Source organism: Acartia tonsa, chromosome 8 (genome assembly GCF_053477335.1).
Source record: "Acartia tonsa isolate MP-2025a chromosome 8, ASM5347733v1, whole genome shotgun sequence".
Classification (NCBI taxonomy): Eukaryota; Metazoa; Arthropoda; class Copepoda; order Calanoida; family Acartiidae; genus Acartia; species Acartia tonsa.
Window position 1 is genome coordinate 13,362,680 of NC_137267.1, and position 26,060 is coordinate 13,388,739.

At 34.9% G+C, this 26,060-nt stretch overlaps 1 protein-coding gene across 1 annotated transcript in view; it reads right to left on the reverse strand.

Moving 5' to 3' along the window:
* The window catches only part of LOC145326043 (ubiquitin carboxyl-terminal hydrolase 8-like), a 236,124-nt gene that overhangs the window by 13,540 nt on the left and 196,524 nt on the right, over positions 1-26,060 (reverse strand). The window contains exons 3-23 of the mRNA XM_080169139.1: positions 24,332-24,431; positions 23,780-23,881; positions 23,418-23,481; positions 22,558-22,664; positions 22,248-22,321; positions 21,732-21,821; positions 20,795-20,853; positions 19,864-19,945; positions 19,493-19,599; positions 18,998-19,073; positions 18,427-18,522; positions 8,101-8,231; positions 7,530-7,712; positions 7,160-7,219; positions 4,298-4,423; positions 3,712-3,831; positions 2,986-3,109; positions 2,430-2,522; positions 1,674-1,808; positions 634-786; positions 180-242 (exon numbers count right to left, since the gene is read on the reverse strand). Of these exons, the coding sequence (XP_080025265.1) occupies positions 180-242; positions 634-786; positions 1,674-1,808; positions 2,430-2,522; positions 2,986-3,109; positions 3,712-3,831; positions 4,298-4,423; positions 7,160-7,219; positions 7,530-7,712; positions 8,101-8,231; positions 18,427-18,522; positions 18,998-19,073; positions 19,493-19,599; positions 19,864-19,945; positions 20,795-20,853; positions 21,732-21,821; positions 22,248-22,321; positions 22,558-22,664; positions 23,418-23,481; positions 23,780-23,881; positions 24,332-24,431 (2,145 nt within the window). The remainder of the gene's footprint in view (positions 1-179; positions 243-633; positions 787-1,673; positions 1,809-2,429; positions 2,523-2,985; positions 3,110-3,711; positions 3,832-4,297; positions 4,424-7,159; positions 7,220-7,529; positions 7,713-8,100; positions 8,232-18,426; positions 18,523-18,997; positions 19,074-19,492; positions 19,600-19,863; positions 19,946-20,794; positions 20,854-21,731; positions 21,822-22,247; positions 22,322-22,557; positions 22,665-23,417; positions 23,482-23,779; positions 23,882-24,331; positions 24,432-26,060) is intronic.

Below are 26,060 nucleotides of genomic sequence, written 5' to 3' on the forward strand. Positions count from 1 at the left end.
TGTGTGTTGACCCTTTTCACATGTCCAACAAAAAAGACTTACAATCCCCATGGAATGATTCTTAATGATAACAAAAATTTTATAGAAGGAAGGATAGATAAATTTGATTTTTTTTATAACAGTTGGACCATTAAAAAATATTTTACAACTGTAATTCCTGATAAAATTCATATCATTACCTGAGCCACATTTACACAAGAATTTGACCGGCGCAAGCGACCAGATCTAGGAGCTGCGTCGTCCTAAATTCAACAAAGGTTTATATATAATGTATAAGTTTTCCATTTACAATGCACTACATTTCCTTTACCTTTTTATCCCTAGCCAAACCAGATATGATTTCTTAAAATAAGGTAGGTTGGAGGGGGGAGGGGGGGGGGAGAGGGTTCTGAAATTTTTGCGTAAACAGGGATTTATTTTCACTATATATAAAAAAATTTGGATTTTGCCTCCAGGTTCAGGTGCTGCAGGCCTTTAGTTTTTTGGAAGAGTAAGATGTCAACTTATAAAACAAAATATGCATCTTTTATCTTCAAATATGTAAATAACATTTTATGGTAAGTTAATGCATTAATTTTATTTAGAAATGTAAAATATTTTTTTGTAAGATACCTTGACCTTAAATTAACCTACCTTCAATCTTTCTCTTCTCGTAACTGGATCTTTAATCCGCCGCTCAATCTCTTCTTGCATCTTCCGTCGCTCAATTTCATCCTCCCGCCTTCGCCGCCGATCCGCCTCCTCTTCCAACCGTCTAAACTCCTCGGCCTTCTTCCGCTTTTCTTCCTACATAATGAAATTGAATTACTTTCCAACATTATCCATAGAGAAATGTGTTTAACAAGGTTTCAAGGATGTCCAAGTTTTTTGTTAGGGGGCGGGGGGGAGGAGGTGTAACAAAATGGAAGGTATTTAATTGATGACGGGTAATACATATCTGAAAATACGCAATGACGCAAAAGAGTACAAATGATACGCAAATTCTGATCACAACTCTCACGTTTATCTAAAAATGCAACATATAATAATAGCTATTAAAACAATTTTCAAGCATAACTTTTATCTTATTAGGATAACAAATAAATAAGAAAAATTTTTTTACCATATGAAATTCGTGATCAAACACCTAATTGAAAAAAAATGCAAGACAGCTTTTATTTTAAGAAAGACTAGGGGCAGCGAACGCCCCCAAGAAGCCTCTAAGTGTTCTTAAGGTGGGAGGGGGATAAGTCAACCGCCCTTCTACTTTTTGATTTGAGTTTTAATAAGAAATATTCAGAAAAAAAATTTGGGGGGGGGTTTTAAATTGGGAGGGTGGAGATACGCTCTCCCAAAATAGTAAAAAACCTTCCATGTACCTAAAAAAAAGCTTAATTGCAAAGGAAAACCAAACAGATGTCATTTTTTAACAATTTTATAAAAAAAACATTGGCGCACTTGTATAAACACCTTATCACATAATAGATAATCCAGAATAATCCACTTCAAAGGGAATGTAAAAAGAGAGGGGGTTATATCAAGTTTGAAGATATCTGAAAATAGTTATGATCACCATCTTCCACTATCATTTAATTTTAGTATTTGGGGGGGGGGGGGTGTGAGTGGGAGACTAAACCCTCCCAATCACCATGTACGTCCCTAGTAGATTCACCAAGTATCAAAACAGATCTAACCTCTAAAATAGCTTTCTGTTGAGCTCTGAGAAGTCGCTTCTCTTCCAACTGCTGTTGTTCTTTCAACTTTCTTTTCCGGCGAATTTCTTCAACTTCTAGTTTTAGCTTTTGGTCCTCTTCCTCCTTGAATCTCACCTGGGTAAACAAGGACAATTATTGATTGTATCCATATGTAGTGCAGCAATAACAAGCTGCTTACAGTTCTGGTGGTTTTACTCAAAGTACATTGCTGAGGACTAATAACCCCCTCCAAGAGGGGGGGGGGGAATCTTTATATCATATACTTTGTATTATATATAGGCAAGGACGTCCAAGCTTTGTAATTTTTGTTTTGGGGGGGAGGTAAAAATTTATTTGGGGGAGGGGAGGGGGGGTAATCATCCATGATCCCCTCATTGGACGTCCTTGCCCCCCACCTCCTAAATTATTGTCAAAAAAGACTGAAAATAAAGAAATTTTTTTCCTTTGCCTAACCTTTAGGGGGAAGGGGGAACCTTAGCAGGGTCTATACCTACAGTGCCCCAACTCAGCGGGGTTTAACACACTATAACCTGACCTAGAGTAATTTAGAAACAAACCATAAACTACTTCAGACTAGAGAAAGTATAAGAAAAAAAATCAACCCCAACAACTTGTTTCTAATTTGATCAATAATATGGGGGGGGGGGGGGGGGGGGTTGGAATCAGTGCTCAATACCTATGCACTTTTATCAAAAAATAAAAATTAATAATAATATTTTCAAATATCAAACTTACCCTTTTCTGACTTTCGACTACCATATTTTGTGGATAATTTCTGGTTGTTACTTGATTTCTCGATAACTCTTCACGTAACCTTTCCAACTCATCCTGAACGAATAATCATTTTTATATGGAGAATTAGAAAGATTAATATTAAAATCAAGTATTGAATGATTTTTTCAATGCTGACATTGTGAAAAAAAAACCAAATCTTTAGGGAAATCGCCCAAACTTTCTAGTTAGTGTAAAAATGTTAATGTTTCCACTACTATCTAAAACAAGGTAACCCTAGGATTTTTTTCATAGTCGAGGAAACATTACCTATCCATTTTAAACAAAAATAAAATTTGAAGTTGCGGCTTAACAATTGTGTTAACAATTTTAATTAGCGATGCTACTCTATAAATAAAAGTCTGTCTGAACAAGTCATTAAACAAAAAGGAGATTTTCCAAGCCGCTAGTAAGACAGAGCAAGATATCTAAATTTATTATTTTATATTATAGTACATTATATCCTGTTTAAAAAAATTAATCTAATTTTTAAAAACCTTAATGTTTAAAAAATCCTTACCTTTAGTTTTCTTTCTTTCTCCTCGTACTGTTTGACCTCTCTGTTTCTGGCTTCAAGCTCCTCTGAGAGTCGTTCTGCTTCTCTATCATGCATAGCACGCAGATCCTCATTAGCTTCATGTTCCCTACATAAAGTATTTTCTGTCAGGGATCTAGAGGGATAAGATGATGGCCTATAAATTGATGTACATCCCCAATGATAATACACAAATTATCTCTTCTGTAGGTTATGATTAGTGGTTGAAACGTTTGAACACTCAACCCAATTAACTAAACAATCAAAATTCGCTTAAGTCCACAATGTTGTTAATTAAACGAATAAAGGAACGTTATCATAGAACTTTTGGGACTAGTGTAATGAACGGCCCATTGTCCCCTCTCTCTCAGATTTTCTGTAATCTTCGAAGCAAAACAGGATCATAAGGGTTAAAACAAAACAATGTACGATAAATCAATACATATCTCTAATGATTATAATAATCAAAATAACCCTTTTGAAGATTAAAATTATTGGTTGAAAAGATTGGACACCAATGGTGAAATACCAACCAAAATTCAATAAAAGTGTTTCGTGAGGCAACAAAAAGGATACCATGTTCTTAAAACTCTACCAGTGAAATTTATAGTCCAATGTCTCTGACCTCCCTGAACCGATAAGTTAATAATGAAGAAATATCTCAAATTGGGGAAAAGAAAGAGTTGTAGATTATTCGAAGGCAATAATTACCTTTTCTGACAAAGTTTGGCCCACTGTAGTTCCTTCTCTAAATCCTGTTTCCTCCTGTCAATGGACAGATCTGCCAGCTGGCTCTCTACTTCCAACATGCTAGACAGGTCACCTCGAGATCTTAAAAGACATTCGCTTGTTAATTCATATAGTCAATCAATCAATCAAAAATGAAATAATCAATCGGAAAGGATTTAATAGTATTTTAAAAATCAATAATAACACACAGACTACGGTTTTTAAACAATATACGAGAACTAAGACTTTTCCTATAAAGTTGAAATATCTAATAGTCTAAAATTTATACTGTACTATAGTTTCTTACGTTCGGACTTTGCTGAATCATACCAAACTGTTAGAGGAATCGTCATGTAAAGTTTGACATTGACAGAATACTTCTAATATGTCTAAATGCTCAAAAAGAGCTATCCGTTACGGAATGACGTACGGGTTGATATGAATCGATCCTACTTATAGAAGAGCTTCGCTTTTAAAAAACAAAAACTACCGACAGTGCGACACACAAATAGAGATATACTGAAGGGAAACAAGGATGTGTGTGTGTGTGTGTGTGTGTGCAACTTACTTGGCGTCATTAGCCTTGGAGTAAAGCGACTCTGCATTTGCTTTCGATGATCTGTCCACTCTAGGAGGTGCAGCTACACTACCATTTATTGTGTCCAACGTGTTCATCAACATGGCATTGTTCAAACTAAAATAATATTTGTTAACCAACCAAACAACGTGTTTTTTTGTTTTTTTTTCGCTAGTACGGCTACTCTTTAACTAAGGTGACAAGGTCTGGCTGTAAAAAACACATTAAAAGTACAACATCTTAAAAATGACAGTTTATTAAAAACCATTAAAATATTTTATCACACTTAGTGAAAGAATGTTGCTATTATCACATTCAAAATAAATGCTTTAATAAGCATAAAAATATTTAAACACTAGTCTCTCATTGGACATGAAATGACGTCCAATAAGAAAAAGGAATAGAAATATTGGAAAGAAAATTATTTTTTTCAAAATTGATTCTTGGGATTTTGGAATGATAAATATATGGGAAAGAAAATTATTTTTTTTTAAATTTATTTCTAGTCATAAAATAATAGGTATATATTATTTTTTTTTCAATTCTAGTGTCAACCAATAAGAAATAGGCATGCTATTATAAAAGTTTGGAATAAAAATTATTATATTTTGTCAATTCCTTTTTTCAGAGTATGAAATGAGAATAAATTTTCCAACATTATTATTGATTTCTAATTTAACATTCATACAGTAGGTAATATTTATTTCAACATTTTTTTGTCATTCAAAATCAAGTGTCATAAAAATAATAATATGTAACATAAATAAGAAATTTTTAAAATAATTTTGTTTTCTTTTTTTGTTGAAGATTTAAGCCCAAGCTTTTTCTGAGGGGGGAGACCCCCCTCGACCCCCCCCCCTGACGCTCTCTTTTTTATAACTTTTATTATTTCTGTAATTTATTCTAATTATCTTATATATTTCAAAACATGAGATAAAAAGGAAATAATTTGCTGTACATTATTAAAAAATTTAAAAATTGTAAAAAAAATTCCAACATGATCTTTAAATTTTAAATACAAGAATATTTTTTCCAATATGATATGTTATATTTAAATACAAGAATAATTTTGTACTGTGTAATAGAAGAAATAAATGCTGTACATTAGAGTGGCTTGATTTTCAATGATTTTCTAATTTTAAATGTGCTACATACACTTTCTGTCTGAACATCATATAAAAGACCAAAAAATGAAAAGTAAATATTTTTGATAATGGGGAGGCTCGCTGATGCATGTAAACTTTTAGGAAGACACTTATGGGGAGATTTTTTTTTTTTTTTTTGGGGGGGGGGCAATTATTTTTTCTTTCAAAGTATAGCTTTATGCACCTTCCCAGCTTTGTCTTGAAGAGTAGAATAAGAATAAAAAACCTGTTTTTAAAACTATTGATTCTAGCAAGAAAAATCCATAAATAACTTTCAAAACCAAGAGATTTTTCATGCTTGGATGAATATTTTTTAAAACCAATTTGATATTCTTATTTTACTCAACAAGACAAATTCAAAAAGATGCATAAAGCTATACTTTGAAAGAAAAAAAGTTGCACCTCCAGAATAAACTTCTAAAATTTTTTAATGCATGGGCACACCTTCCCCCACATTTCCCCTCAAGGACAAAATCAATTTTTTATATTTAGGTTTCTTATATGTCGTTTAAACTGTAAATGTTGATTACAAATTCAATGTCCAAAATTGATCCACCCTACTGTACATTATTATAATTTAATATTTGATGTGGGTATAAACATTAGACATAGATGGTCAAATCTGACCCCATTTTTTTCTTAAAAAGAAACCTTTGTTCACTTTTTGTTGTATATGAAATACAGCCCTATAGGCAACATTATTTGCAATGAAATTTTGCAATGATATAATTTTTAGAAAGCTAACTTTATTATAAGAAAATGAATTATTTATAACTAACTTTTTATATGTTGTGTCATATGATTCACATTATATGATGGAAGAAATATTTTCTTCAAATATTTCACCCAAGGAAAGCTTTAACCTAAGATATTCAACAATCTATAGCTGACTCATAATGTAAACAAAATGCCCTAGTGCTGTCTCTAGGTTATCTCTATTGTATAAATGACGTACAAAAGAGGAGGAGAGAGAGAAGGAAATAGACAGAGAAGTGAGGTAGGGGGGAGGGGGAAGTAATATAGAGAAAAATAGACAGAGATATTCATTGTTAACCCTTAGATGATGTAAATTTTTTGATACACTTACTTTTTTGAATTTAAAAAAAAGATAAAGAGTGAGACAAAACCAAGTATCATATTTTATTAATATTGCTTATACAAGAAAGGTCATTCAAAATTATTTCACCAATATTAAGGTCCAGTGACAAAAATTTTAATTTCCACCTACTTTGCCCCCAAAGGGGGCAACAGTAGAAGGAAAATTCAAATTTTGATCACATGACCAAAATTGTTGAAATAATTTTAAAATCCTTTCTCGCATTCACAATATTACGAAAATATGATAAATAACTATTAAAAAGTGGGAACATAATCTTCATGGACACCGCTAAAAAAAAATTATTATGTTCTCGCTGAGTACTTTAAGGGAAACGGCCTCCAATTATTGGTTTAAAACATTGCATCCATTTAATAGTTATGTATTATAGACAGCCTTCAGTGGATATTAAAGTGAAAAATTATAATTTGCTAGTCCCGAGGGGCAAAAGGCCTGGGCTAAAAAACTGGTATTAATTCTATGATTTATATTTTATTATTCATGGAAAATTGTCTGTGATACGGTGCTATACGACTGAAAACCGGATTTAATCCAGCGGATATTAATCGGTTTTGAAGCCATAGTGGAATAGAAATTACTATATTACTATACCTGGAAGTTGAACTAGCTGCAGAATTTGGTTGTGATAGGTCAACACTAATACCAGATAATCTATAATATAAATAAATGCTTTACAAAACACAAAACAAGTGTATTTCTAAAATTTTCATACACAATTAAATTTATAAAAAGTAACTTCATCACTTGAGCTTTTTAAAAGAGAGTACAATCATAAAAGGATTATGAATGAAACCTATCAGGCTATCAAATATAATAAGTACAATGTCAAAAAGAGATTTTTTAATGACTGTAAAATTACCTAGATATTCAAAAACATTGGTATCTATAAAGTCCCAATATTGAATTTATTACCTAAAAAAGACATCACAAATAATCAAAGAAAAAATATCCAAAATTTTACCTGGCATAATTAAACTCATCTCTTTTTCCTTCAAGGCTGCTGCTGCCGCCGTTATCATCCACGTCCCGCCCTTTCTTGCTTGACGTTAAACCGACGGGCTTCGATGACCGATCTACATTAGGCACAAGGTTTATGCTGCCCAGATCAGGATAATTTATCATAGAGGGTAGACCGTTGCCGTTACTGAAAACGTTTTGACACTCTTCTTCAATATATTTTTAATCTCTAAAGAACTATAAATGGACCTTTAATTTTATTTACTTTAGATGGTTTCAGGCTATTTTTCTGCCCCTCCTCAATCTCATCCTTCAAATACAGAACCTGATAAAATTAAATGCTAGGGACGCAGCTAGTCTTATCCTAAAAAAATATTGGAATGTCTGTCTTTGTGTAGCTTAAAATCTCGCTAACCGATGAACTGACATGGTTCTCCTTTACTATGAAGCCCAAGAGATTTTGCCCCTAGAAAAATATTCTCTCCATAAGTTTTGGAAATAGGTGTAAATAAAGAATCTTTAACACAATCTAAATGTAGAGAAGCCACGCTTTAAAGATAGTAGAGTATCAATTCCTGTAAGTATTGTTATTAATAATGTTGCTTTCCGTCGTGTTATCAAACTCTGGTCTGGTTATCCGGATAGCACCAGAAGTGATGGCCGGCGGCTGGCTCTTCGGACTAGGGGATGGAGTCACTATGAAACCCTGATAAAAATATGAATTGAGGGGTTAAGATAAGACAATGGACGATACAATAATTTACATCTCCAATGGAAAAAAAATTAAAAGTTTTTGAGCTAACCAATAAGATAACGTGATTAAAACTTTGGGTATCAATATAATTTACAGTCCAATGTCTCCACAGTGGGATCCAGTGGGACATCCAAAAAAATTTAAAATTGACTTTTATCTATCCTAGGAATTAATAATGGCTGTAAGTAGACAGCTAGAAAAGAAATTTTTAAAAAATATTCATTTTTGGCGGATTTATGCCATTTTTAAAAAAGGTAGTGAAAAATTTCTTTTCAGTTTTGATGATTTTCCAGATTTTTTTACACAATTTTTTCAAAGCAACAAAAAATACATTTATGTTCATCTTATGAAAATAATTTTTGATTGAGGTACTTTTCAGATACCTGTACCAATGTCTAATTAAAGAAAAATTTTAAAAAAATATTTTTTTGGTGGTGTAAATTGACATTTTGTGAGAAAATTTCACCAAAAATATTAAGATTTTTAACCCCAAAAAATCAGTTTTCTCCATTTTACCCAAAAACGGCCAGGATGCCCCGGGTTTTGTAATAATAATATTAATATGCAACATGTATTGTGTTTAAAACTGTCTTAACCTCTTTTCGAGGAAGCTTTGTGTTTATCAAGATCGAAATTAATTCCTTATCATTATCCCAAATTAAGCGCAAATGTCGTCTTGTTTGACTTTCCTTTCATAAAGTGACGCGGTATGGATTGTTTATATATTTTGATGCGCCACGTTCGTTACTTTTGAATGAGATATGAGTGTGTGAAGATTTCGGAGAACAAAATTGGGCCTATCATTGGTCTCATAGTGCGTGAACAACCCTAGTATACCAGGGATTTGAAACCATAAGAACTTCAGGTAGAATTTGTTAATTTTATTAAGAAGAATGGTGTATAGGACGATTATATTTAGTTTAGAAGGCTTTAGCCAGCTAAGCATGAAACTTAATTATGATTAATATTATGTTTTGGTAATTTTTTATGTGCTTTTATTTTTGCATTTAACAATGATCTATTAAACCAAATAATTTTCCTTTAAAGCCAAAAGTTTTCAAAGATTCTTAACCGTAGAGAAAAATGATTTTAAAAAGCAATTAAGATTACGTGGTTATAAAAACTGGAATTTTGTATTAATTGATTTTATAATTTCAGGACTTTGAAATAATTTCATCAATAAATCTATAATCAAACCTGCTGTTGAAACTTGATGGTTCCTGGTATTGGGGGTTTGTATGTTCGCCAACAGATCTCGAGAACTTCCCGCTAATTCGGAAGTCACACTCAACCAAAGTGTCATGGTTGAGACAATTTCAAAGGATCTGAAGAATAGGCGTTAGCATTCTTCAAGAGATCAATAGCATCCAGTGATTATTGATGCAATAAACTGTGACAATTTTTTCTGTGAAATAAGTACCTAGTGAATCAATATGCCACTAACCAAAAAGCAGAAAATTGAGCGAGCTATCGCTATTGGCAGTGAAAGGCTAGAGGTGTTTGACGAACAGTTAAAAGTGTTTTATGACAATCTAAAAGCCTGCCAAAGTTTTAGTTCATGTGAAAATGTGAATTTAAAATCAATTCGTGACATTTTTAGTGAGGTCAAGGACCAATCTGACCTAATAAAAAGTCTAAAACCTGCCGTGGAGACTAGTGAGTTGCGCGAGTTCAAGCGTGATTTGGATGAAGCTAGTGAACAGAAAACTGTTGCAGATAAAGTCTATGCGTCGTTGGAGCAGTGTACAAAAATTCTGTACTGGCTTGACAATGATTCAGACGACGCGAGGTCAAGCACTGTCGCCAGGAACCTCGACGTCATTGAGAAGGTGAAGATGGACATGGGAGTGCTTAAAATTTCCATGGAGTTGCGCCAAGAAGTACGTGATATGTACCGAAGGCTTAGAGAGATGGAACGTCGTTCATCTAACTTGGATGAGAGTGGGACACCTGCCATACTCTCCAGAAGTATGTCTGCCGTGGATATTCGGAGTTCCAACCCGCAGTATGGGCGCTGGGACAACAGTTTGCTGCCGTCCTTCGACGGTACAGATACAGATTACTCCAACTTTAAACAGGTCTTTAAGGATCTATGCGCTGGTTATGGATTTTCTGACCAGAGGTTAAGTCTGATGTTGTGTATGGAGAAGGTGATAACCAACCCGGAGCTACGCAAGCAAGTGTCAGCGATTAGAGATCATAATGAACAATGGTTGTTTCTCGATCAGATGTTTTTATCAAACACCCGCCGGTTCATGAAGATTTTAACTAAGCTGAACAAGATGAATCCTGTGGATAAACCTGTGGACGTGGTTAGTGCAATTGCTACCTTCAAGAGCACGATGCAGGAAGTAGAAGCCATCGTTGGTTCTGCAGCTAAGGATTACCACCACCTAACTCTTATTCATATTTTCAAAGACAAGTGCCCAGATGGCCTGAGAGAGAAAATTATGATGGAGCTAGGTAGCATGAACCAACCAAACATCCAGAAGATTGTAGAACTGCTGGAGAGGACCAGGGGAGCAATGTTGGCCGGTGATATGTCCTATGACACTAGCGCCGGCAAGAGAAATCGTGACAGAGCTGCCGCCGCGCAAGTATCTGGCCGCAGCGACAATAAGAATGGAAAGGCTGGAAAGGACAAGGCTTCCAAGTGGAACAGTACATGTCCTGTTGAAAGCTGCAAGGAGAAACACCCGATTTTCCGTTGCCTCACGTTTAAGAAGATGGATGTGGTTGACCGAAAGAAAGTTGTCCAGCAGAAAAAGTTGTGTGAACTCTGCCTGTGTGACGGCCATGTTGCTGACAAGTGTAATAAATCGGATAAGCTTGGTGTTTGTGGCACCAATAATTGCGACAGATATCATAGTAGGCTGCTCCATGAGGCTAGTGCTGGTGTGAATACAGTCTACAAGTCAAGTTCTGCACCCAGCCCCTGTACCTTCTTACTTCAGTTAGTTCCTGTTGTAGCACCTGGCGGCGGCACCTGCCACGCCACTGTCATGTTTGACTCTGGTGCAAATTTGCCACTTGTGTCTGAGAAGTTATCCAACAAGTTGAAGCTGAAATCTACCGGCAGATATACAACTATTTCTGTAGCTGACGGCAGTGAGTCTTCCTGCCGCAATGTTGTGTTTTATCTGAAGGATAGGGACGGTAATTTGAGGGAGTTTGAGGCAGCTGTCATGCCTACCCTCGGCGGGGCCAACGAGATGCGCTCGGTCCACCCCGAAACCGCCGCCGAAATATTTAAGATGCCGCCAGAAAGATTTACATATATTAGTGGAGGCTTAGATATCATCATTGGAAATACACATCCTGACGTGTTTCCATCAACCTACCAGAAAGTGGGCCAGTCTATGTTGTGGCGAACCATTTTTGGTAGTGGTTTTATCTGTACAAGTGCTGACGGTGGAGCTCGAGATCAAAAGTCGGCATATAAGGCTGTCAGTGTCAGTGGAGGCACCTTGCCAGACTTTCTGATGTCTGAATCGTTTGGCGTACAGCCGCAGGCACTTTGTCCAGGATGTACTGCCTGTCAAGAGTGCAAGGCTATGGCCGACGGCACTACCTGGGACCAGCGTGAGAGGCAGAGAATAATTGAGGCAGGTTTAACACTAGACTTGCAATCCAACAAGTGGACAGGTCAATATGCTTACATTGAAGATCCTCACACTTTGCCCTACAATGAGAGTTTAGCCCGCAAAATTGCTGAAAAGGATCATGCCAAGATGGTCAAGGAAGGTACCTATGATATGTATGTGGAGGTATTCAACGACGCCATCTCCAGAGGCGTGTTTCAAAAAGCCACGCCTGAAGAATTGCAGTATGAAGGGCCTAAGTCTTGTTCATCAATAGTGGTTGCTTTCAAGGAGGATTCAAGTTCCACACCCATGAGATTGTGTGCAAATAGTTCTCTGACGTTCAAGGGCACCAGTTTTAATAACATAATGCTGGGAGGTCCGCCGCCAATGCAGAAGATTTTTTATCATTTGTTGCTTTTCCGCGGTTACAAGGTTGGTTTTATAACTCCATCCTGGCCACAGAGTTCGACAGCCAGATGAAGAGAGTTTTATTTTCCCCGACGCCAGACGGTCCACTTGAAATTTACCTGACTAAAGTAGTGAATTTTGGCGAGTTGGCTGCGGGAAATTTGGCAGTTACAGCCCTGAAGTTGACGTCCCGCCTGTTCGGCGGAAAGAGTGAAGCAGAGGTCAAGGAGATGTATGGAGAGGGGCAGATAAACGGTAGTGATATTGTTGCAAAACCTGAATTGTGGAAGGAGCCGGAAATACCTACCTACCCCGAGGAAGATTTCAAGTTACCTCAGATTCCAGTTGCAGTCAAGCTTGAGAAGCACAGCTTCATAGATGATGTTATTTCGGGAGCAGGATCTGTGCCAGAAGCCAAGGAGATGATGAATGAAGCCGACAGAATTATCAGCAAAGGTAGTTTTTCCTTCAAACAAGTCATTTATTCTGGTGATGATTGCCAGCCAACCAAGGTTCTTGGGCTGATATGGAAGCCAGCCACTGATGTGTTATCCATCGCCACGAGAGTCAACCAAGATGGTAAAGTCAAGGGAAAGAAGGTGAAAGAGGATGCTGATTTGTACAACCTCCAGGACGCCTTGGACGAGAATCTGACAAAGAAGATGGTCCACAGGTTCGCCGCCCAGACCTTCGACCCGATCAGGCTTTGCAGCCCTATCCTGTTGAGAATTAAACTTGTCCTGCGGAAAACATGTTTGCTGAATTTGGGCTGGCAAGATTTCATTCCAAAAAGTCTACGGGATGAACTTGTTAAGTCGCTGGAGGACAGAGCTGAGGTCGCTAAATTGGAGTTTGACCGTTGTGTGGTCCCGGAGGAACCAACTGGCCTTCCATCCTTGATGATGTTTTCGGATGGGTCATCAGAGGCCTATGCATGTATGGCATATTTGAGGTGGCCAACTAAGCAAGGGTTTGAAACGTTCCTGCTAGCCACCAAGTCAAGAGTTGCGCCGGTCAAGACTGAATCAATTCCACGCCTTGAATTGATGGGTTGCCAGATGTCCACAAGGTTGTCAAAGTCCATCAGAGATGCCCTGCCCTTTGATGTTATCAGAGTGATGTACTTTACTGATTCATCGTGTGTTTTATCACAAATTGTTTCCAACAGTGCCATGTTGAACACATTTAATTCTCATCGTATTGGAGAAATCCAATCTGCAACCAACAAGGATGACTGGAGGTGGGTCCCTGGGACACACAATGTTGCAGATTTGGGCACCAGAAGCACCTGCAAGGTATCAGATTTAGGTCCAGGTTCCAGGTACAGATTGGGCCCAGAATGGTTGCGCCAGGATGAAAGTGCGTGGCCGGTGAAAACTGCCGAGCAAGTCAAGCAGGATTTACCACCGGAGGAGTTGAATACCAAAATGGTTAAGTTATGTTCAATGAAAGTTACCGGAGAAGCCGCTGAAGATGTCTTTAGGTTTAAGCACAGGAGATCATTTGGACAGGCCAAACGTATTATGGCAGCTGTCCTGCAAGTATCGAACACCTGGTTGAAGAAGCTAAAGAGCAGACAAGAAGGCAAGGCTACAGCCGCTGGTAGTCATGTAGCAGCCGCAGATTCTGTGTACAAGCCGTCTTTGTACAATTTTATGGCGGCGGCGGAACTTTTCATTGTGTCATGTAGCCAACAGGATGAGTGGATAAATGACGCTAAAGGCAATTATTCGTCATTGAATCCATTAGTGCATGAAGTATCATTGACCTGGCCTGTCGTTGGTCCCGGAGGTAATTATGTGACCAGGGAGATGAAAATTCTAAAAATGGTTGGACGTGGATTGAGAGCCCGTCATTGACGCCATTACTGGTGGCCGTAAAATGCTATTTGAAGACATGCCAGGTTTAGTAATTTTGGAGCCTGGTAATTGGTTAGCTGCTGTCTTTATGAGAGAAGCGCATGTTGAGCTTCATTCTGGTGTCCGTGGAACTTTAGCTGAGAGCCGCCGTTGGTGCTGGATTGTGAAGGCAAGGAGGTTGTCCATCATGGAGGTGAAGAAGTGTTGGCCCTGCAGTGTTGAGAGGGCCAAGGAATGTCGTACTACCATGAAGGATGTGTTACCTGACAAGTTGGTTCCGAGCAGGCCATTTGAAGCTGTGCAAGTTGACCTTATGGGTCCGCTGGTTACGAGGAGAGCTACCACCAAAACGAGGAGTCAGACAGCAACGAAGAAGGTGTGGGTGTTCGTGGTAGTCTGCAGGTTCTCAGGGGCGCTATGGCTGGACGCCTTGGAGAAGTATGATACCAGCAGTATCCTGTTGTCCCTGCGCAAGTTGGAAGCTGTTCATTGTCTGCCGAAGGTTATAGTAAGCGACATGGGCACACAATTATCCGCTGCTCGCAAGGTTTTAGAGCAGAAGTTGGGCAGCCAGGTAGAGTTTTCTTGGTCACAGATCCCGGCCCGAGCCCACCATTTTATTGGGCAAGCTGAGAAAATGGTAGGATTAACCAAGAGATTGCTGTCCAAGAAGTTGGTGAATAGTTCTGTTAATTTTAATGAGCTCCTGGTGCTGTTGGCAGAGGTTAGCAAGTTAATGAATAGCAGACCGTTGACGATAGAAGCTGCGAACGACGTGGAGAATTGGCGGCTGATTACCCCTGGCCAGCTGCTGGGAAATGTTGACCGCCAGCCGTTGTGCAATGTGGCGATGAAACCGGAGGACCAAATTTCCTCCAGGTTGAAGTTGTTAGAAGATTTGTCTGCCCAGTTTTGGACTGCCTACCGCCAGGAGATTTTGCCGAAGATATTACGGATGTCCAAGTGGAAAGATGAGATGGCGGAGCCGCTAGCTGACGGAGATATAGTACTGGTTACGAGTACCAATCCGCTGATGATATGTTTGCGGATGGGCCGAGTGACGAGGATTGAGGATGGGAGAAAGACTGCAAGAGTCTTGTTCAGGCTGTCAGATAAATCTCCCCTGGAAGAACATGCTGTATCAGTCAGGCAGTTATTAAAAATTATGATTAATAATTGATTCTTATTTTATGGAAATTGAGATTTTTTTAGTAAAAAAAAGCCACATTTTTCATATGCCTATTTTTATGCCTAAAATAAGAATCAAGTGAAATGCGATTAATTTTTATTCTATTTCATATGCTCAAATTTAATTTTATTGAGTTTAATTTCTTTTCAAAAGTACAATTCATTATAAAACTTACCTGAAAAGTTTACCAAAAAGGAATAAATGTGTCGAGGTTGCGTGATTCGATATTTATTCTAAGAAAAAAATCAAGTATATTTTTTAGCAGATTTTTTAAAAAAAATTATATATGAATTTCAATCAAGTAAAACATTTTATTCAGATCAAGGAATGATTGAAAATTCATATTTAAAGTCTCATATTTTTACAAAGAAAAATTGGTATTTTTTTTATAATTTCGATGAAAATTCTAACGAAGATATTATTATTATTTTGCTATTATTTAAGTATTGAAAAGTTTTATTGTTGATTAAGATAGTTACAGTTCTTATTCATTAAGTTTGAAAACTTTCTGCTAAAGGATTTTGAAATATTTTTCTTACTACTCTTTTTGATGCTTAACGAATTTAGTTTTAAGTACCTATAAATCTTAATTTTCTTGTCTAAGATTTATTTCGTTTTATATTTACCATTATTTGTTTACATTTCAACCTGATTTCGTAGGTACTTATTGATTTATTAATAATGATTTATTACCTATTGATTATGAAATGATTATTAATTAGTATAAGTTGTTATATGTACAACATCATGATTAATAGGATTATCCATTTTAGGATTTGTGTATGTGATCTTGTGAGTGTCATGTGCCTGGAATATTGTATGGTACAAACCAATCCCCATCCTTCTATCCTAAAATGTGAGGTATTATGAGTCCTAGTGAGGAGTATAATATTGTGTATGCATTTCACGAGGGTTTCATTTAGTTAGGAGTAAAATTGTAACGTTTTTCGGGATGTGGCCATTCTCATGTGATTATGGTGAGTTGAGTTTAGTGAGAAATGTTGCTAGTGCTCAGCGCAAAAAACCTTGAATCTCGTTAAGGAAGTTAATTTGACTTTCAAACGGGGGGTGTGTCTTAACCTCTTTTCGAGGAAGCTTTGTGTTTATCAAGATCGAAATTAATTCCTTATCATTATCCCAAATTAAGCGCAAATGTCGTCTTGTTTGACTTTCCTTTCATAAAGTGACGCGGTATGGATTGTTTATATATTTTGATGCGCCACGTTCGTTACTTTTGAATGAGATATGAGTGTGTGAAGATTTTGGAGAACAAAGTCTCATAGTGCGTGAACAACCCTAGTATACCAGGGATTTGAAACCATAAGAACTTCAGGTAGAATTTGTTAATTTTATTAAGAAGAATGGTGTATAGGACGATTATGTTTAGTTTAGAAGGCTTTAGCCAGCTAAGCATGAAACTTAATTATGATTAATATTATGTTTTGGTAATTTTTTATGTGCTTTTATTTTTGCATTTAACAATGATCTATTAAACCAAATGATTTTCCTTTAAAGCCAAAAGTTTTCAAAGATTCTTAACCGTAGAGAAAAATGATTTTAAAAAGCAATTAAGATTACGTGGTTATAAAAACTGGAATTTTGTATTAATTGATTTTATAATTTCAGGACTTTGAAATAATTTCATCAATAAATCTATAATCAAACCTGCTGTTGAAACTTGATGGTTCCTGGTATTGGGGGTTTGTATGTTCGCCAACAGATCTCGAGAACTTCCCGCTAATTCGGAAGTCACACTCAACCAAAGTGTCATGGTTGAGACAAAAACAGTTTTCATAACCTGGGGCCTCCCGGCCGTTTTTGAGTAATTGAGCATTTTAATTGCATGGTTTGAACAATTTCGTTCTTGTTAATTTGAAATTTTCCCTCGTTAGAGGGGGAAGGAGTCATTTTAGAGCCCAAAGTCATCTCTGCAATGTTTTCTAACTTTTTGAGGCAGAACTTTCTTTACTTATGCATTATTTGCCTCCGGCCAACCGTTTCGCCGTTATTTGCCGCCGTAGGTGTGATTTTTAACGATTTTTGCCGTTCTCGCGGTTTTAATGGACATTTAAGGGAACAAGGAGTCCTTAAAAAAAGATGACTTATAAATACTTTTATTTTAGCAATTAAATTTGCTAAATTTCATGTGTTCTGAAAAAATTGTATTTCTAACTGGTTTTGGTTCAGCAGAAATTCAAATTCGGGGATTAATTATAATATTGCAAAAACATTATATATGCGTCTGAGAGAGAGAGAGAAATATACGTTTGAGAGAGAATATAATATAGGCAATTATGTTTATATTCTTATACAAACTTTAAATGAAGATAGCTAGACTTAGAATGAAGGTATTAACACAAAATCAAAAGTGTTTTGAAAATTATGTTATTGTTGTTTATATCTGAAAAAAAAACATTAGAAAACATGCCTTATTAGTGTCCTATTTTACTTATACTGGACCTACCTAAAAATGCCGGGACTCGAACTGGGTGCACCTGACGCTATATTCATGTTCACAAACATTGTTTGCATTGAAGAAATATTTACATAGATGTTTATTTTGTTAAAATATTCCTATCCTAACTAAAGTAATGAAGGTTTATAGATTTTTTAAAAATAGGGTAGCTTCGCTCCTCCAAAACCGCCAGACGTACTTACCAAATGCACATTAGAAGTTAACAGGAGCAAAATTTATGTTATTTTTGAGTTAAAGCAAAAGAAATTACATCATTTCGTCAAATACAAGCTTTTTTATTGATGTTTACTTTTGTCTACCCTTAATGTCCCGTTTTTTGGCAAAAGATCCTACTGTGGTCTCCTCCCTCTCTGACAGATAACCAGCAATAGAAAAAAAGTTAAACTGGGGTATAAATATATTCTTTATATAACTTGAAATGCTACATACGGCTATAGGGTAGGAAAAATCTTTGAAAACAGTCAAGTACCTAAGTATTGCAAAAATGATATAATTACAAAAACTCATTAATAGCAATAAAATAATGAAAAAAATATATATACAAACGTGCAAATGTTGCTTATAAGTTATAATTGGTTCTAATTCTATCTTTATTTACACAATATTTAACAGAAAGTTCTAAAATAAATACCTGGTCAAGATTAGGAAATACAATCCTGTTGATGTCCAGGTTCGAATCTTCATTCTTCGGCTTGCCTGAGTTTCGTAGGTGATCAGGCATTTTATGCTAAACATAAAAAAAACTATTTGTATTTTGTGACAAATGTTTGGTTCTTTTATATTAAAGTGCCTGTCGAGCACTGAAACCCCCACAATTCTAAAATAAATTAAAAATAAGAGAAGGTTAGTTTTTTAATTATGCCTAAACCTAGGACAATGACCTGTTTATCTCACTAATTACCAAAGTTTTATAATAACGTTTTCTTATTCGTTGGCTTAACAACATTGGGGACTTTAGTGAATTTTGGATTGAGTGTTCAGACATTTCAACCACTAATTTTAATCTACAGTAAAAGTAATTATATGTATTATCATTAAGGATGCACATTAATTTATCGGTCTTTGTCTTATCCCTTTAGATCCCTGTATCTATTCATGCGGGGCTCTCTAGTACCCAATATCACCTAACCTAGCTTAAAGTACAGAACAAATCAACAAAAAAACTAACCCTCCCTTATTTTTAATTTATTTAAAATACTGACCTTAGGATCTGTAACTAGATGTGGAAAAGCAAGGCGAAACAATTCGAACCCTCCCTCCAAAATTATTGGTGGATTCCTGAACATAAATTATTTAAGCTTTGTTTGTATTCTAATGATTTATCTAACGACTTCCATCTGTTTGAATTATTGATAAATCTCAATTTAATTTTGTCAATGTAACTGCTTCCCTTTTTTTAACTCCCTTTTGTTCATAATACTTTGAACTTTCAGAGGATTGTTACTAAATTGAGCGTTTAAAAGCATAAGTGGTGCTTTCCCTCAAAGTGCCTAGCAAGCAGAGACCCACCAACCCTTATTTCTCCTGATGGGCTATCCTGTATTCAATATAACCCAACCTAACCTAAAGTATAACACAAACATACGGAAAACCAGTCCAGCATTATTTTCAGTTTACTTCATAATAACGGGGAGGGGGGGGGGGGGGCATTCTCTGATTGACTATGTACTTTTAGGGAAACCGCCCTATAAACTTACTTGTAAGTTTTATCTCTATCCCAGTTAGTGAGAGCATGTTTGACAACAAAATTTGGTGAATTCTGGACAAGGTCTTTACTGTTCCAATCAACAATGATCAGTTTATCCTAAAAAAATAAATATAGAAGATCTAGATGGTAAATCTAGCTCCATAATCCGTCAAACTTGTAAAGGGGTTTTAAGCATATGAGCCCTAATATTAGTTTATAAATGGAAATCGGATAAGAAATGGTAAAATGGAATAAGGTAAGATACAAACACATAAACGCAGATAACTTGAAGTCCCAATGTCCTTACAAATGACGAAAGGCATTTTTTAATTGGTGAAAAAAGAATAATTAAAAATAAATGTATTATCAAGTGTGACTCACCACTTTATCTCTCCTCTGCCAATTAGCTCTGTCCTGCAAGGAAACTACATGTTTCTCCAAAGCGTTGGCCGTTGCGTGATTTCTAAAATTATCCCATTATATAAAGTAGGAGGATTTTTTTAAAGCTGTAGTTTTAGATTGCGATAACTAATAAACATAAAAGGTTCCCACCTTCACATAGGTCCTGGGGTAATTTAAGGCTATTTATTTTCAAATCTTGATGGATTTAAGTTATTTCTCTGCTCTTAGCAGTTAGAGTCGCAATAAAAAAATAACACAAAATCTTTACTTATTTTGGGAAGGGGGAACGGGGGGGAGATATTTTCACAGGGTCGATTTCTTTTGGAAGGGTGGATGTACAATAACCCAAAATAAATATGTATATAAACCTTCTCTAAACTTTTTAAAGAAACTTTACTGTTTTGAAGAACCATATTGATCCGGCGGTTAGTGAGTTTTTAAGCAACAGAAAGATAGATTAGACACATTATGTTACTTTCTATAAATACTAGCGGCCAAGCCCCTAGAGGCCTTTAGGGGCGCTTGCTTGAGGAGGGGAGAGTCGAATTTGATAACCCAATTTATTATTTTAGATTTTAAAAGAAAATTTTTTAAAAAATCTTTGAAGGTGAATTTTTATTGGCGGGGGAGGTGTCCCCCCATTTTTAATTTAAGATTAAAAAATTTTAAATTTTTTTTTTTTTGGGGGGGGGAGGGGGTGGTAATTTTTTTCTATGGGCGATTTCTCTTGGGAGGGTGGTAGTACCCTCACCCAAAGTAGTTATAAACCTTCCCGGGACCTATGAGAAGCTACCCTGTTAAGGAGAACCCGATTGGTTCAGTGGATAGCGAGATCATTCGGTACAAATAGACAGACAGACAAACAAACACACATCCTGTTACTATATTATAAGGATTTAAATTAACTTACTGTAATTTATCCTCGGGAAGGTTGACTGAATTGCACTTTATTGAACTTTTCTTATAATCCTAAACAAAAAGTACTCTAGAAAACCAAATATTTATTTTTTCTTTTTCTTGATTTCCCTATTAAAATATGTTATTTGTACAGGTTGTGATCCTGGCAAGAGGTACGAGGCTGCCATATCGAGTCCTCACCATATTTTATCATTGTAATGTTATAGTGATTTAATCTTTATTATGTGTTGTCCACAAATATGAAAATATAATGCTGTTACTATTTGAATATGTGTTTCATTGCAGATACGGTCGGTTTATTTAGTTAAGGCTTTGTTTTATGATCTGTTTATCTATTTCATATAGCTGTTATAAAATGAGATGTGTGGGACAGCTGCCATAGTGCCGCGTATGTTGACTAAAGGAGTTCTATAGGTACGATACTAAAAGTTACCTCTTTATTGGGTTTACCCCAATTTTAACATTCCCTTTGTTGTTAGATAATTTAAATTAATGCTTTAATTAAGTCAAGTCTTAAATTGTTTACAACTAAAAGGAAAATCTTTACAAATTTAAGTATTTCCTTCTTGTTGGTTTGAAATATAAGTTAGTAGTTTTGTAGTTAATAGACTAAACGTAGCAAATGACAACAAGGATGGCAACATCAATAATAAAGTAGCGAAGCACAAAATATTAAAAGATATCAAGAAAAATAGAATATAGGTACATAGTAACATAATAAAGTGAATATCATTAAAAAAGCAATAAAGCTACTTGTCAACTAGAAATTAAGTTCTAAATATTTTTATAATCTGACAAAAAAAGGCCAAGATATGTATAAAAGCGACTTTCTTTTCATCTACATATATTAACAAAAACATCATATAATGCATGCAAATTTGATCCTTACAAAAAATGATAATATTATATGCTTATAATATAAAACTTGCCTCTGTATTTCTTGTATCTAAAATTAGATAACTGGTGGACTTTTGTTGAATTAAGCTGTACAAATCTCTAGCCGACATGGTCTCATAATCCTGAAATATAAAGTTTTAATAGCGGAGCTACTGTATAACTAGGGAAACTCAGTATGTACTTGTATCTTCAGTTGATTGTGTTCACTATCAATGCATTTTCTTTCTCAATTTACAACTCTTAGTACTACAGACCTTATTATAAACCACACTACAAAAAAAAACATGAACAACGCTTGTAACTTAATTTTTTAATTAATTGTCTTTACTTCATCGACTATTTTCCATTTAAACTTTTAATACCTATTCTGAATGTACAATGAGAATTTCGAGTTTTTCTTATTTAAAATATTGATCGCCTGTTGCTTCTGTGATACTTATTGACAAAAATGTCGTTGGATGAACAATTAAGACAAATAGGTATAATCCACGATACAAATGAATAATCAACTTACATTTCAGGTTACTTTTACGTAAAGAAATCTGTACCTGTTTAATCCCATTTTGGTGACCATTTTCTTTGGGCTTAGAATCTGTTTGGCCTTGTTCAACTCCATTTATTCCTAGATAATTAATTTTTAACTTAGAAAACAATACCTAGTCCTATTCTATTAGATTCTCAAATCCAGATAAAAATTCATTATCATCTTATGTTTTCATTTTAAAAAATAACTTCTTGCAAAGAATAAGAAGATAATTCTCGTGCCTATTAAGTGTTTAGGGGTAAAGTCATGGCCCTCTATGACCTGATATAGCAGAGTTATAGCGGTGTGGTTGAGATCTGAAAGAATGTCTTTACCTGTGTCTTTCGTTGGAGGTTTTTTACTGGATTTTGGAGTTCCCGGATCAGGATCTGGGGGTTTTCCAAGTTTTTCCTTCACCTTTGCCTCGTAAACTTTTTCCAACCTTTAATCAAATAATTTTGGTAACTCAATTTTTCTGTGTCGCAGATACCCCTTAACTTTGGAACTTTAGCTGGTTAATACAAATCCCAAATGGCAATATTTCATACTAGCGGCTACGCCACTAGAGGCCCCAAAATAGCTACAATCATTCCCTGGACCTACAAAAAGCTTTACCGCAAAGTAAGAACCATATCGGTCCAGCGGTTGGCGAGATCTTAAGATAAGACATAGTAACAGGAGACATCATGTTACTTCTCCATAAGGATTCAATTTATCTAAATCTTTTGCTTTTTGGCGAAAATAACAATCAATATTTAGCATTTTTTAGCATTGAAATTAAGTGATTTTGTACGGGAAAGAATGATATGTAGATTAATAATAGTTATTTATCGCATCATAAGATTAAAACCATTTTTGTTACCCCCGAGGGGTCTAAGGATCGGGTTAACTAAAATTGGTATTAATTTGATCATTTCTATTTAAATATTTGTGGGAAATTGTCTTTAATAGGTACGATACTAAATTATGATTTAACAGTATGGTTAAGAACCGGTTCTAATCCAGCGGATTTAATGTTATACTTCTCCATAAGGATTCAATTTATTTAAATCTTTTGCTTTCAGCTAATCACAGCGCGGCATTTCATAAAATGCTGTGCTCTCATTGGTGGAAAGTTGGCTCACCCTGATCTGGCTCACCACTAAAATGATTTAAAGATCCAGCTCAGGAATAAAAATTATTGATTGAAACTAACTTGTTTTCCAGTGCACCAATCTTATCCAAGGCTATCTTGAAATTTGTCTTCACTTTGTACATGGCTGAAAATATAAGGAATTACTTTTAAAATTCATTGATCTTGACTCTTGAGGGATAAAATAAAAATTTATCATTCCCCAATAATGATAAACAAAATCACCCCTATTATACATGAAAATTATTTAGTGAAAAGTTTGGACACTACCTACTAGTTTTATAACCAACACACCTATCAAAATTTAATATTGTAACTAAAGTTTTTAAGCAAACGAATAAGATAAATTGGTTATAAAACTTTGGGTAGGTACTTAGGTACTATACTAGTGTAATTTCAACTTACAATAATATTCTAACACTTACATTCAAAATATTTTTCATCTTTTTTGTAATCTTGTTTCTTGACAATAATCTGGCAGAGTTCACAAAGTTTCCAGTACAAAATATAGGCATTCTCATCTTCACCTAATAAAACAAGGATGACAACATCCATAAATGCGAAGCACTGAAATGACAGGACAAACGAACATTAATACTTGTAGAGTGTAATAACTGAATAAGCAGAATATAAATGGCTAAGACGAAACAAAAACAGATGAGAATAGGATTATTATGAATATCACATAAAAAAAATTTGCCAATAAGTTTAAAATTAACATACTATATATGAAAGTACGGACATTCTGGTAACGATTCTAGAGTTGGTATGCTTTCTAAATCGAAACCAAATGCTACAGGAATCACCATGCTAAGTATAAAATTGATAGGACAATTCAAACATGCGTAAATTAACGAAAAGAGCTATACGGACGGACGGACAGAACCTAATTACAAAAAGCTTCACTCCAAATGAATATGCATTAAATAACGCATATTTGAAGTTGTAAAGTATCTTTGCTTACAATGACTACATACCCTGTTTAAACATCATTTCAGCTTTGTGTTTTACTTTTTGACTGGATTCGCACAAACTCTTGGCCGGCATATCCGACACATTCACCACCTTGCCCTTTTCCTTAAAAATAAACACTTAAATAATCCAGGGATTTTAAGGGATAAGAAAAAGGACATTGTACATCTTAAAGTATAATAAACATAATTACCACTTCTATAGATTAAGATTATAAAATGAAATTTTTAGCTTTAACCAGATTTAATAAAATACCCAGTTATTGAGCAAACCAATGAAAAAAAGATTCCGTCCCTCCCTGAAAATAATTGAACCTCGACAAAAAATCTAAAACTTAGTGACTTCTTTGTCGGGGGACGTAAAGGATTCCAATATTTACCAAATAATTTTTATAACTTTAAAGTTGTTAAAAGTACGTAGTAATATTTCTGCTATGTAAGATTTGTAATGTTCATTATTAACATAAAATAAAAAACATTTATTCAGTGACAGATTACGCCCCGTCTTACGAAGCAGTACATACAATAGTACACCAAGCTACTGCTTAGTACCAGGTGTACTTTACAATTTTTCATAATATTTATAAATTTAAATTGCATGACTAACACTAGATGTTATGTGTGGCACTGATTAGGCTTCCCTAAAAGTAGGAATATGCGTATCCGAGATGTTTGCATTGCCTTTTTTAGGTTGGCATTAAGTTAATAAGAAAAATAAGAAATAATAATGTCAAAATAAATGTAGGTAAAATTAAATGGACAGGGGAAAAAGAGAAGGAAAGAAGGGTTACAACAAATTTTAAGGCTAGTTTTTCTTAAATTTTAAAACCATTTCTGTAATTAATAATGTAAGGTTTTTAATAAATCCAGGCAAATCAATATATTTTAAGTACATTCATTACATTCTTCAATATTACATATAGATTTAAAAAGTTCATCTTTAAGATTTAATGCAAATGTTTTTTTAGGAATATTCTCATTTAAAAGATCTTTTTCATGACAAAAATTATTCCATAGTCTTTGAAATGAAAATAATGGAAACCTTTCAATTTTTTTAAATTTGGCTATTGGAATATAAAACTCACTAGAATTTCTTAGTTGTCTCTGATTTCTTAGATTATTTCTAATCCATACACCATCAAAAGAATTTGGTAGCCTCCAGCGAATAAAATCATAAAAAAATAGTAGTTTTGTATAAATAGATAGCTCCTTAATAGGCAAAACATTAATTTTCCTAAACAAAGGTGGCGTATGGCTGTTATAAGCGGATTTGTGTATAATTCTAATAGCTTTTTTTTGTAGAACTACTAAAGGCTTAATAGATGATTCTAAGCCACAGCTCCATGCTGGCAAGCAATACAATAAATGGCTATTTATAAAAGAGTGGAATAGTGTTACTAAGGATTTTTCACATAATATATGCTTAACTCTATTGATTAAAAACAAACTTCTAGATATTTTTTTCCTTAAATATTCAATATGGTATTTAAAGTTAAGTTGAGAATCAATAAACACACCCAAAAATTTAATTGCAGGAATTTCACTCTGTTGGTTGATATAACCCAAATACTGATACTGAAGAAAAAAAGGGAAATACTGAAAATACTGAATCCTAAAACAAGAAAAAATACTGAAAATACTGAAGAAAAAAAAGGAAATACTGAAAATACTGAATCCTAAATTAAGAAAAAATACTGAAATACTGAACAAAAAATACAAATACTGAATAAGCATT